Source organism: Chiloscyllium plagiosum, unplaced genomic scaffold (genome assembly GCF_037043375.1).
Source record: "Chiloscyllium plagiosum isolate Xiang-an unplaced genomic scaffold, Cpla_swu_hap1 HiC_scaffold_37, whole genome shotgun sequence".
In the NCBI taxonomy this organism is placed as follows: Eukaryota; Metazoa; Chordata; class Chondrichthyes; order Orectolobiformes; family Hemiscylliidae; genus Chiloscyllium; species Chiloscyllium plagiosum.
The window spans coordinates 9,836,679-9,849,673 of record NW_028270175.1 but is presented as its reverse complement, the minus strand read 5'-3'; the positions used below and the strand labels follow the sequence as shown (position 1 = coordinate 9,849,673).

General features: G+C 43.7%; 1 protein-coding gene across 2 annotated transcripts in view; it reads left to right on the top strand.

The window, feature by feature from the left end:
• Positions 1 to 12,995, top strand: part of noc2l (NOC2-like nucleolar associated transcriptional repressor) — a 175,254-nt gene that overhangs the window by 9,762 nt on the left and 152,497 nt on the right. For both annotated transcript variants that reach the window (XM_087980302.1, XM_043676134.2), the window contains exons 2-4: positions 1,989 to 2,162; positions 11,160 to 11,340; positions 12,451 to 12,561. In XM_087980302.1, coding sequence (XP_087836428.1) covers positions 1,989 to 2,162; positions 11,160 to 11,340; positions 12,451 to 12,561 — 466 coding nt within the window. The remainder of the gene's footprint in view (positions 1 to 1,988; positions 2,163 to 11,159; positions 11,341 to 12,450; positions 12,562 to 12,995) is intronic.

Below are 12,995 nucleotides of genomic sequence, written 5' to 3'. Positions count from 1 at the left end.
CGAGGCAGGTTTTTCACACACAGGATGGTGTGTGTCTAGAACGCGCTGCCAGAGAAGATGGTGGAAGCAGATACAATAGCAGCAGTCGAGAAACACCTGGACAAATACGTGAATAGGAAGGGACTAGATGATTACAGATCCTGAAAGTGAAGACAGGTTTACAATGTAGTGGCGCATTCTTGGAGGGTCCTGTGCTGTATTATTCTTTGTTCTTATCAAAATTTCAACTAGAGTCTAAGAGGTGATATTTAATATTTGGTGACAGTGTTGCCCTACTTTGTCTTTTGCAGTTGGAAGTTTCTACAAGTTAGTGTCAGATTGTAATGTCTGACTTTGACATAGAGCATGAGACAAGTTGTTTGAAACATAAGATTCTGAGAGAGTCTGACAGGATAGATGTGGGAAGGATGTAGAATTTGGGATTTAAGATAGATAAGGAGGAATTTCTTTTTACCCCATAGAGGGTCACGAGTCTTTTGAGATCTCTTCCTCAAAATGCAGTGGAATCAGAGTCTTTAAAGGCAGGGTTGGTTACATCCTTGATAAGTAAAGAAGAATTTTAGAATTAGAATTTAGAATTTGGAGTACCTGTGACAGTAAATCTTTTACAAAAGAACAGGGGTACAGTGAAAAGTGTACAGTGTCACTAATACACCATCTTAGGTTCAAAGTACCTCTGTACAAACCTTAGGTATTTTTAAAAAAAAGAGTAAATAAAGTGTTATGACACGGGGTAAGTTCTCCTACTTAATTTAAAACCAGCAATACAGAAAAGATTTATTAAGCAACCTGTAAAAGTTTGAGTGTCCAAGAACTACTTATAGTAAAAATGAACAACTTTATTTCTTAAAGTATAACAGAGAATAATTAATTAATAATTATATACAAGTCCTTACTCTAACCTATCTTTTACCTTCCCTTCTAAAACACTAGTCCGATAAAACTCCCAATTAAGATTTGCAAAACAACACCTCTCAGAACCAGGCAGCTTTCAGTTCTTCTATTTGGATCTTCCTGTGTGTTTTCTTCTTAGGAATTTCTATGTCGCATGTTACTGATTGAAAAAGGTACTTTTAAGAGAGCTATTTTTCAGGCAGTCTTTTACTAGCTGGGGCTTGGCAGTTCTCCTCCTAACTGTTCAATTTCCCTGGTCTTATACCTCCAAAGCATCAGATTATGTCATTGGCTTCTAAGAATGTCAATATGCTAAATTCAAACTGGATTGGAGATTGGTATTTTTAGAGGTATAATTTAAACTGGCTGAATTCGAATTTGTTTTTGTCTCCAGGCAATGAGCTAATCAAGTTGTTCGACCAAGTGTTACATTGTTACCTTCTTGAGAACACTTGGTGCTGTGTCCGTAGTTCTGCTGCTTTTAACTCTCTTAAAGTACATTCCTGATGAAGGGCTCCTGCCCGAAACGTTGATTTTTCCTGCTTCTTGGATGCTGCCTGACCTGCTGTGCTTGTCCAGCACCACTCTAATCTTGACTCTCTTAAAGTACACCCACATCTTCATAACAGAAGAAAAAAGTTACACTACATTCTAGATAGTCATTTCTGCTATAAAACACGTTTCTTCAATGCAAATTGGTTTTCACGCAATCGAATGGTTTAGACCATTGATTCGTAGAGCGTTAACCTACCTTACCTGTAATGGCTATAACGAGATTCCGGTCCATTAGTTTAAATGGTCTGGCTATTATGCGATTTTCTTATAACCAGATAGCTCTGTCCTCATGTTTTATCAGAACCAACTGTATGTGAAGTATAAGTTAGGAAAATAAATAAAGCCAAAAAAATAGACAGTACAGTCTTTCTGTAAGAGCTCCCATGTTGTCTGAGGGTGTACTCAACTTAAGGAGGGGAGGGGGATGTGGAGAACTTCACGGAAGGAACTCTTAAAACAGAGGGGCCAGTGTTGCAAAAATAGATTCCTTGCTCTTTCTTTGCTGTTAGCCATTAACTTTGGAGATTTGTGTGTTTCAGAAAACTTGCCCAGCTCAGCGTTGATGAGTTTTTAACCTCCACGTTTGACACGGATAGTAACAGCAGTTCAGACGAGGAGGAGACTGCAGTCACAGACGTGAAGAAAGGTGGCAAACGAGAAATCCAAGGCGGAAACAAAAAGGAAGAGCCACTGTTGGAAGTGCGGGGACAAAAGTAAGATCTTTTGGCCATTAAATTTTGAATATTTTGGGCATTGGTTTTTAATTTGAGAGTTCAAATGCCGGCTGAGTAAAGTAAAATACAAAGTGCAGTGATCAGCTTTCGTCTGTTTTATACAGCATCAGAAATATCTGTTTTACATTGTTACAGCACAGCAGGAGGCCATTAGGCCCATGGTGACTACTGTTCTCCAAATGTTGCAAAGAAAATCATGAGGGGCATGGATAGGATAAATAGATAAGGTCTTTTCCCTGGGGTGGGGGAGTCCAGAACTAGAGGGCACAGGTTTAGGGTCAGAGGGGAAAGGTATAAAAGGAACCTGAGGGGCAACTTTTTCATGCAGAGGGTAATGCATGTATGGGATGAGCTGCCACAGGAAGTGATGGAGGCTGGTACCATTACAATATTTTAAAAGGCATCCAAATGGGCATATGAATAGGACGGGTTTAGAGGGATGTGGGCCAAGTGTTGGCAAATGGGACTAGATTGGGTTAGGCTATCTGGTCAGCATGGTCGAGTTAGACCAAAGGGTCTGTTTCTGTGCTGTACACCTCTGTGACTCTGAAGTATCTTTTCCCTGCCTTCTCCTGCATATCTTTTCACATAATCATTGAATTCCCTTTTGAATGTCTCAGTGAAGCCTTCCTCCACCAAACGACAGTGGTGTGAGTGTTGAGACTAGATTAATGGTGAGCTTCTTAACTCATGTTCAAAACATACCTTTAAAATTTTGCATTTCATTTCATGTTGCTGTTTCATTTCCATTTCCATGTCTCTCGTGGTGTTCATTAATGAGAGATTATTCATCAGAATAGCGACAAAATGAGAGATTATGCTGCACTAGGTAGGTTCCAAGTAAGGGCGAAAGTGAGGACTGCAGATGCTGGAGATCAGAGTTGAGTGTGGTGCTGGAAAAGCACAGAAGGTCAGGCAGCATCCGAGGAGCAGGAAAATCGACACATCGGATGCTGCCTGACCTGCTGTGCTTTTCCAGCACCACACTCTCAACTCTGATTCCAAGTAAGCACAAGCTTGTATTCTCGGTTTCTGAAATCTATCTCGCCCCAGGATTCATATGATCCAGGAGCAGGAGGAGGCCATTCAGCCCTTTTGAGCTTGCTCCACCATCCTGACTGGTCTCCTCTCCACCTCAACTCCACTTTCCTGCCCATGCCCTATAACACTTCAACTCATTACTGATTAAAAATCTATCAATTTGCTTCTTAAGTTTACTCAGTGTCCCGGAGTCCACGGCATTCTGGGGTAATGAATTCCACAGATTCCTGAACCTTTGAAAGAAGCAATTTCTCCTTCTCACTGTTTTAAATATGTGACTTATCCTAAAGCTCTGACCTTTTCGTTCTAGAATGCCCTACAGGGAGCAAGCTGCTAGATCAGTGACCTACTCCCAGAGCTGTGTCCCTCTGTGTTTAAGATGCAGAAGTTGCAGCATTCCTTGCCTACATTTCTTTTGCAAACAGTTGTATCTCACCAGAGACATAGCCTTTTGGGGCTGGGAATTCACAGCACATACGGATTTGTTTAAAAATTCGTTCATGGGATGAGGACATCATTGGCTGGGCCAGCATTTATTACCCATCCCTAATTGCCCAGAGGGCAGTTCAGAGACAACCAACTGCTGTGGGTCTGGAGTCACATGTAGGCTATACCAGGTAAGGATAGCAGATTCCCTTCCCTAAAGGGCATTAATAAGCCAGATGGGTTTTTTTTTCTCACAATCAACAATGGATTCATGGTCATTGTTAGCCTCGTAATTCCAGATTTTCATTGAATTCAAATTCCACCATCTGCCATGGCAGGATTTGAACCCAGGTCCCCAGAACCTTACCTGGGTGTCTGGATTAATAATCTAGTGATGATATCACTAGGTCGTTGGCTCCCCGCTAATTTTCGATAACTGAATGCGGATAGCTGCTGTTGCTTTGGTCAAATCTCACGGTTATGTTTCTTGTAGGCTTGTAGTTGCTGACCACGTTTGTGACTGCTGCGAGTGACACTTGTCCTGACTGTGTTCTGAATGGAAATGGAGCTGGGAGTGGGTCAGGTTACAATGATGCTGCAGTTCTGATGGCTACTTGTCAGCTTGGGAGTAGTATCCAGTCAGTGGATGGCGCATGTGATTGCTGGCTGGCTTATGTGGCACACTGGTGTACAAACCTGAAGTGATTAACCGAGCGGATTCTCTTTATTTTTGTCTAGTCCACTGTGGGACGTGGGTATTGCTGTCTGGCATTTATTGTCTGTCCCTAGTTGCCCTTGGGAAGATGGTGGTGAAGTGTCTCTTGAAGTGCAGCAGTCACTGGGGACAAGAGGGCCTCAAAATTAAGGGGAACAGATTTAGGTCTGAATTAAGAAGGAACATCTTCCCCCAGAGAGTTTGTGAATTCCCTGCCCAGTGAAGAAGTTGATGTTACTTCTGTAAATGTTTCTAAGGCTAAGATAGATCCTTTTTTGAACAATAAAGGAACTGAGTTACGGTGAGAGGTTGGGTAAGTGGAGCTGAGTCCATGAAAAGATCAGCCATGATCTTATTGAGTGGTGGAACAGGCTCGCTGGGGCAAGACGGCCTACTCCTGCTCCTAGCTTTTATGTTCTTCTGTTGTGCTTGGGGAGGGAATTCCAGGATTTTGACCCCGTGACCCTGAAGGAACAGCAATGTATTTCCAAGTCAGGATGGTGAGTGGCTTGGAGGGGAACTTGCAAGTGATGGTGTTCCCATGTATCCGCTGCCCTGGCCTCCTCGTCAAGGGTTTGCCAGGTTTCTGATTGGGAATGGAAAGCTTCTGATCGCTGACTTTAATTAGCTCCTGGGGAAATTCCAATCTGTTTGTGTGGGAGGGAGAGGTGCTCGAGCAACTTTGTTGAGATTTGGATTGTCTGTGCCATTCACTGAGTTAGTTCAGGGGTGTGTACTATGTACTTTCAGAGTACAATATCCCACGGGAGTATGCTGAAGAAGTGCAGGGGAGACCTCCTGGTGCTCAGAACTACTAATTATCTCTGTCAGCGTCACTAAAACAGGTTATATCTGGCCATTGTCGTGTTGCTATGTTTGGGATCTTCCTGTGCGCAAACTGGCTTGTGTTTCCCTTCAAGGAATGGGAACAATCCTTCAATGTACCATGCATGCTCTGGGGCAGGCTGTGCTTCTAAACAGTGCTCTGTAAATGCAAGATCTTATCCTTTGATTGCATGGCGAGTTAATCTAAATAGAAATGTTACAATATATTTCAAGACTGTGTGCAAAATTTATACAATGAGGCGCTAACTCCAGGCTCCTTTTTACAACAGGCATTCTGACACTCACAAAAGATCAGACTTCAAGTAATGTCTCCACATCATTGCCAAAGTGCCATTCGATTTAATTTGCCTAGCTATTGAGACCCTAATGACTCCTTTTAAATGAAAAAAGAAATTGTATTTTCAGAAGACACAGCAGATGAGAAAGGCAGGTGTACAACTGGATTACTATTTTTTTTTTAATTTCCACATGTAGAATTTCATAATGTTGCAATGTTTTTTAAAAAAACAATTTGGTTCCCAATGTATTCCAGGTGCAGTGCCAACATATCCGCCTCTCTAACCTTAGCTGTTAGAGCATGTTAGAGATACAGACAATTGCCGTATTTTTTCAACATTTTTATGTAAATGAACACAACTGTCATCTGAGCAGATGTCACCATCATTGCCGCACTCAGAGCAACAGTTCCTACTCGGTAATAACCCTGAAGAGTTGGGGAACATCCTGCTTTGTGAAGGATCCATGTAAGTTGTGGGAAATGTTGGAAGATTGGCTATGTCAGTGACCCTGGTTACCCAGAGCCCCAAGGGACAGATGCAAATGACACTATGGGAGCTGGTTAAATTCAAAGCAAATTGACAAATCTGAGATAATAAAGCAGGTCTCAGTCATGTCAATTGTGAGATCTATCGTCAGTTGTTGTAAAAGCTCATCTGGTTCACTAACTCCTTTTATGGAAGGAAATATGCTTCCTTACCCGGTCTGGCCTACATGTGACTCCAGACCCATAGCATTGTGGTTAACTCTTAACTGCCGTCTGAGCAATTAGGGACGAGCAATAAATGCTGGCCTAGCCGGTGACACCCACATTCCAAGAAAGAATAAAGAAAAATGTTGTTTCATTCTTGAGATAATACGGTAGATCATTGCTGCTGCATCTCAACATCTTTTATACAAAGGAACCATGATTATCCAAAGGACACAGGAGCAGAGTATTTCACTCAGATAATTGAATTCTGGATAAACGTAGTTTAGCCAAGCATTGGGACTTTGCAAACTTGCTGGATAATCAGAAATTTGGATAATCAAGGTTCCTCTGTACGTTGAATTTACCATTTTCAAATCAGTTGAAATAGAGACTTGACTCTCACTTAGTTCATCCTATTCCAGTGTCTGGAAATGAAGAAGCATCTTAGCTTCTCTCACGCTCTCTGCTGTTTACATTCATGTTTTCTTCACAACAGTATAATTTCACTCTTCAAATCTTTGTGTCTTGCCTGTTTACCTTGGGTTTTTCCATTATAATGTGTAATCTGTCTAATGCTTGGATTTGGACTGTCCAACCAGTGCCTGTGGAGATTGGCTTGTGTTGACTTTCTGGAGTTATTTCTGTTCCTGAATGAAAGATTAGGTTTATTATTGCCTTACATAAGTACGTCAGGGTAATAGAACAGAATGTAGAATATAGTGTTATAGCTACACAGAAGGTGCAGAGAAAGATCAATTATAATATGAGAGGTCCATTTTATAAGTCTGATAACAGTGGGGAAGAAGCTGTTCTTGAGTCTGTTAGTATGTGTTTTCAAACTTTTATGTCTTCTACCCAGTGGATGAGGATGGGAGAGAGTATAACTGTGGTAGGAGGGGTCTTTGATGATGTTGGCCACTTTCCCGAGGCAGTGGGAAGTGTATACGGAGTCCGTGGAAGGAAGGCTGGTTTTTGTGATGGACTGGGCTGCATTCACAACTCACTGTAATTTCTTGTAGTCCTGGGCGGCAGTTGCCATGCCAAGCTGTGATGCATTTCAATAGGATTCTTTCTATGGTACAGCCATCCAAATTGGTAAGAATCATTGTAGACATGGTCAATTTCCTTAGCCTTCTGAGAAAGTAGAGGCTTTGATATGCTTTCTTGACCATAGTGTCGACGTGGATTGACTAGGACAGATCGTTGGTGACATTTACTCTGAGCAACTTGAAGTTCTTGACCACCTCAGCACCATTGATACAGACAGGATGTGTTTTCCACTCTGCTTCCTGAAGTCGATGACCATCTCATTCATTTTGCTGATGTTGCAGGAGAGATTGTTGTCATTACATCATTGCACGAAGCTGTCCATCTCTTTCCTGTACCCCATCTCGTCGTTATTTGAGATCCAATCCACAATGGTGGTGTCATCACCAAATTTGGAAATTCTGGCTGAATTTAACCCCATAGTTGTGAGTGTATAGGGAGTATAGTAAGGGACTGAGTACATAGCCTTGTGAGCACTGGTGTTGAGGATTATCGTGGAGGAGGTGTTGTAACCACTTCTTACTGATTGCGGTCTGTGGGTCAGGAAGTGGAGGATCCAGTTGCAGAGGGAGCAGAGTCCAAGGTCTTGGAGTCTGGAGATGAGTTTGGTTAGAATTATGGTCTTGCAGGCAGAGTTAAAGGCAATAAGTCAGAGCCTGATGTGGGTGTTCTTGGCAGCCAAATGTTCCAGGGATGAATGTAGGGCCAGGGAGGTGGTGTCTGCCGTGGACCCGTTCCGATGGTCGGTGAATTGTGGTAGGTCGAGGCAATCTGGGAGGCTGAAGTTGATGTGTGCCATGACTAACCTTTCGATGTACTTCACAACAATTGATGACAGAGCCCCTGAGCGGTAATCAGTGCCGGTCTGTGGTAACGATGTCAGAGCCCTTGAACGGTAATCAGTGCTACGCTGTGGTAATGGATGAGCTCCTACATGACTGCTTGGAGTTGGTGAACTGGCCCATATTCAAGAACTCAGTGGCCAGTCTAAATGAGTATGCCACTACCAACACAGAATTCAATAAGTGCATGACTTTTCTTTGGTACCAGGATGATGGTGGTCTTCTTGAAGCAGGTGGGAAGCTCACCTCAGAGTGAGGAAAGGTTAAAGATGTCAGCAAATACTCCGGCCAGCTGGTCCACACAGGGTCTGAGTGTACAGCCGGGGATTCTATCCGGGCTGGTCGCTTTCCACGGGTACACCCTCGAGAAAGCCAATCGAGGGTCTACAGCAGTGACTGTGGGTACAGGTGTACCAGAGGCTATTGGAGCAGGTGACATCATTTCACTGACTGTCTGTTCAAAATGAGTACAGAATGCATTGAGCTCATCGGGGAGGGATGTACTGGTGTTAGTGATTCTACATGGCTTCGCTTTGTAGCCCAGTGTATTGTGTAAGCCTTGTCATAGGCGATGTGTGGTTATCCTGGGGTTTTACTTTTGTCTGGGATTAACTCTTTGCATTCCTGATCGCTTTGTGAAAGTCATATCTAGATTTCCTATATAGGGCAAGGTCACCCGACTTGAATGCCTCAGACCTGGACTTCGGTAGGGAGAGGATCTCCCAGTTCATCTATGGTTTTCAGTTGGGAAACACAGATTAACTTTGGTACGCAGACCTCTACACCCCTACTGATGAAGGGCGGCACAGTGGCTCAGTGGTTAGCACTGCTGCCTCACAGCACCAGGGACCCGGGTTCAAGTCCAGCCTCTGGCAACTGTCTGTGTGGGGTTTGCACATTCTCCCCGTGTCTGCGTGGGTTTCCTCCGGGTGCCCCAGTTTCCTCCCACAATCCAAAGATGTGCAGGTTAGGGTGGATTGGCCATGCTAAATTTCCCATAGTGTTCAGGGATGTGTAGGTTAGGTGCATTAGTCAGGGGTAAATGTAGAGTAATAGGGTAGTGGAATGGGTCTGGCTGGGTTACTCTTCAGAGGATCGGTGTGGACCTGTTGGGCCAAATGGCCTGTTTCCGTACTGTAGGGATGCTATGTCATAAAGGAGCTCGTCCATTAGCTCAGACCTGCACTGTCTGACTTTCTGTCCTGGATCCTCATGCTTCACATTCTGTAAGCCGGGAGAAGGAGCGAAGTCTGGTGGTCTGATTTATCACTTGGGGGGATGGAGAGGGAGGCATTTTTGGTTATGTAGTAATACGCAAGGATGTGCTGGCCTCTGGTGGGACGGGGGAGATGTGTTACCACAATATCATTGACACGTTCCTAAGATTGACCTGGTTGAAGTCACTGGCTATGGTGAACAACGTCTCTGGGAGGGAGGGAGGATTCCATCGCCAGGCCGTTTGTTGGCAGTGTACGTTTCGAGTGTGCTTTTCACTTCCGTGTGGGATGGGATGTAAACTGCAGTCAGGACAGCAGAGATGAACTCCCGCAGTGGGTAACGGGGATGGCACTTCACAGTTAGGTATTGTAGCTCCAGGGAGCAGTGAGGGTCACCACATCTGAGCACCAGGAGGTCACGATCAGGAGGGAAGCCCCCTGCTCCCTTTGCCTTGTCCGTGCACATTGTGCAGTCTGTCTGGTGGGTTAGGAAAGCCTTCCAGTTGTAAGGCACAGATGAGGTCTGTGTAGGTGCTCCAAGTTGATAATTCTTTCGATTGCGGTTCAGATTGACCGGTATAAATGGGGCACCGCTCGATCTATGAATCAACTGACTGCAGTCATTCGCAAACTGGGCTTAGCCAGGACTTGCTGGGATTAATTGGGGGGGGGGGGGTGAGTCTGCAAAATAAAGTTTAATTTAATAAAGCGAAGAGGTAGTTCCATCACCGGGTGTGCTGACTATCTGTCTGTCATTGGAGAGGAGACCATCAGGATAGACACACTCTGCCTGTAGACCCATCTCGCTGGGGAGGTGCTGGACTGTTAATCCAGAAACCCCAGTAATGTTCTAGGGACCCAGGTTCAAATCCCACCACCGTAGACGGTGGAATTTGAATTCAGTAAGAAAAAATCCTGGGATGAAGAGCCTAATGATGACCTTGAATCCATTGTTGATTGTCAGAAAACCCATCTGGTTCACGAATGTCCTTTTAGGGAAGGAAATCTGCCATCCTTACCTGGTCTGGACTACATGTGATTCCAGACCCTGCGCAATGTGGGTGACTCTTAACTGCCCTCTGGGTAATTAGAGATGGGCAATAAATGCCGGTCTAGCCAGTGATGTCCACATCCTGTGAATTAATTAATAAAATAAAGACACTCTGTCACACACACCTGTAAGTAACTGAAACGCGTTGCTAAACCATTTTCTCCAGCCAGACAGCTGTGCCCAATATGGTTTTAGCGTGTTGGGGGAAGTTGGGGTTTGGATATGAGATCTCCGCTCTCTATTTTCATTGTCATGCAGCAAGGAAGAGGCCCTTTGGCCCACCAAGTCTGTGCCTTCCTATCTGGGGGACTTGAACTATATAGTCCCAGAGGACTGTAGGGTTGCTCTCCTATTAGAGAGGTGAAGGGTCACCTCACCTCAGGCGAGGGGAGAGGTTGAGAAGGAAAGTGCTTCATGGTAACTGCAGCCGGTGCAGGAATTGAATCCATACCATTGGTGTCACTGTATCACAAATCAGCCAATTGAGCTAACTGACTCACAAGGAGAAAGTGAGGACTGCAGATGCTGGAGATCAGAGCCGAAAATGTGTTGCTGGAAAAGTGCAACTTTTCATTGAATATATAACTGACTCCCAACTCAACTCATCCCTTTCCATTTAACAAATCTGAAACTTTTTTAATGATTTGGCGAGACTCCATTTGATTAATCGCTTGATGTTCTTGTTTCAAGTGGGTCGTATCTCGCTACGACGTTTCTCATCCAGCAGATTTTGTTTGTTATTTTTTTGCAGAATAAAGTCGGGCTTTTTTTAATCCTCCAATGTAATGAAGATTAAAGAGTCGTTTCTTTCTTTCTCTCGTTAGGAAGGTGAAACAAAAAAGTTCCATCCAGGAACACAAAGAGCAGCTCTCGCGTTTGAAAGAGAAGGACCCGGAGTTTTTCGAGTTCCTGGAGAAAAACGACCAGAAGTTGCTGAATTTCGAAGACACCGACAGCTCCGAGGATGATGAAAATGAGCTGCACACGCTGCCAGAGAAACTCGAGGTGACCCACTCGCTGCCTTCAGATCTCTGGTTCAAGCAAGGCTTTGGGTTCGGGTTTAAATCCAACTGAGAGCATCCCCAACGCAAAGCACATGTGCGTTTGAACGGACCAGCACTTACAATGCGGCAGAAAGAGTGACCTGATTTTCATGAGTGGTGTTCCGAATGATTTAAAATTCACACAGCACCAGGTTATAGTCCAGCAGGTTTATTTGGAAGCACTAGCTTTCAGAGTGCCGCTCCTTCACTAGCAACTTGATGAAGGAGCAGTGCTTTGAAAGTTAGCACAGATACGCAATCCTTTATCTGAAATCCTTGGATTGTTTCTCAGCTTTCAAAAGTTTTTCGGATTTCAGAATTAATGACATTTTCACAGTGAAATAAAGAAAGAAATTCCCAAACAGCAGACCCACGTGTGAATAGTGTGAGCACAGAGACACACTTGACACCTACCAGTGCTGGGCCATGCTGCCACATCACATCTGAATAACGTGGGTTGAGTGGGTGTGGAGTTGGGTAACTGTTCACACGTCAAACAACCTTGTTATACAGGGAAAGAAAAGTCACGAAAAATCTTCAGATTTCGGGTAAAGGGTTGCGTACCAATGCTTCCAAATAAACCTGTTGGACTATCACCTGGTTTTGTGTGATTTTTAACTTTGACCACCCCCCCCATCCAACACTGGCACCACCACATCATAATCACAAATTGCCCCAAGGTTGCTTTTGTTTTGGGCAGACAGCGTTGACTTTGTAAATCAAAGCATCCGTACAGCGTGGAAGCAGGCCATTCATCCCATCGAGTTTACACTGATCCTCCGAAGATCATCTCACCCGGACCCACTCCCCTACTTTATCCCTGTGAACCTACATTTCGCGTGGCTAACCCACCTGACCTGCACAGCTTCGGACTGTGGAAGGAAAGTGGACCACCCAGAGGAAACCCACACAGACACTGAGGGAATGTGCAAATTCCAGCTCCTTTTATGACCTTAAATGGGAGGGAGCACTGCATTGTTAAGAGTTCTTGATAAATAGGGATGAATGTTGAAAGTCTTAGTTTAAAAATACAAAACTTTTTTTTATTTCTTGTGTTTGTTTTTCATTTAAGCTGGCCAGTGATGATGAGGAAGATATTAAACAGCCGACCAAGAGGACTAAAGCAGGGGACTTAATAATAGTGACTACCCAAATGGTAGAGAATTGGAAAGCGGCAGCAGAGGTCAGTAAATCTTAAACTGATGAGCATGTACTACTATTTTTTAAAACAAAATTGAGATTTTGTGCTGGCAAGCACACTTCATGTGGAGTTGTTCCTTTTAGTATTTATTTTCTGCATGATTTAGATGTAATCTAATATCAGCTATGAATTTTACGACTTAAAAACAACTGGTTTTAAGAGTATTTTGAGTACTGAATAATGTTGTTTGAGAGTGTACGTTATAATTGCCAGGAAGCTACATGATAAATGTAAATCCTATTGGAATGTGGCCTTGGGGACAAATCTGTTTGATGTGTTGTTCAGCTTCAGATTGTACTGTAAAATATCCAGATTTAAGTACACAATAAAGTTGAGCTCCATAGTTGATGTAGAAGACTATGACTCACTCTTCATTTAATCCCATCAGTGGCTTTAATATCAAGTCTTAACTGGGG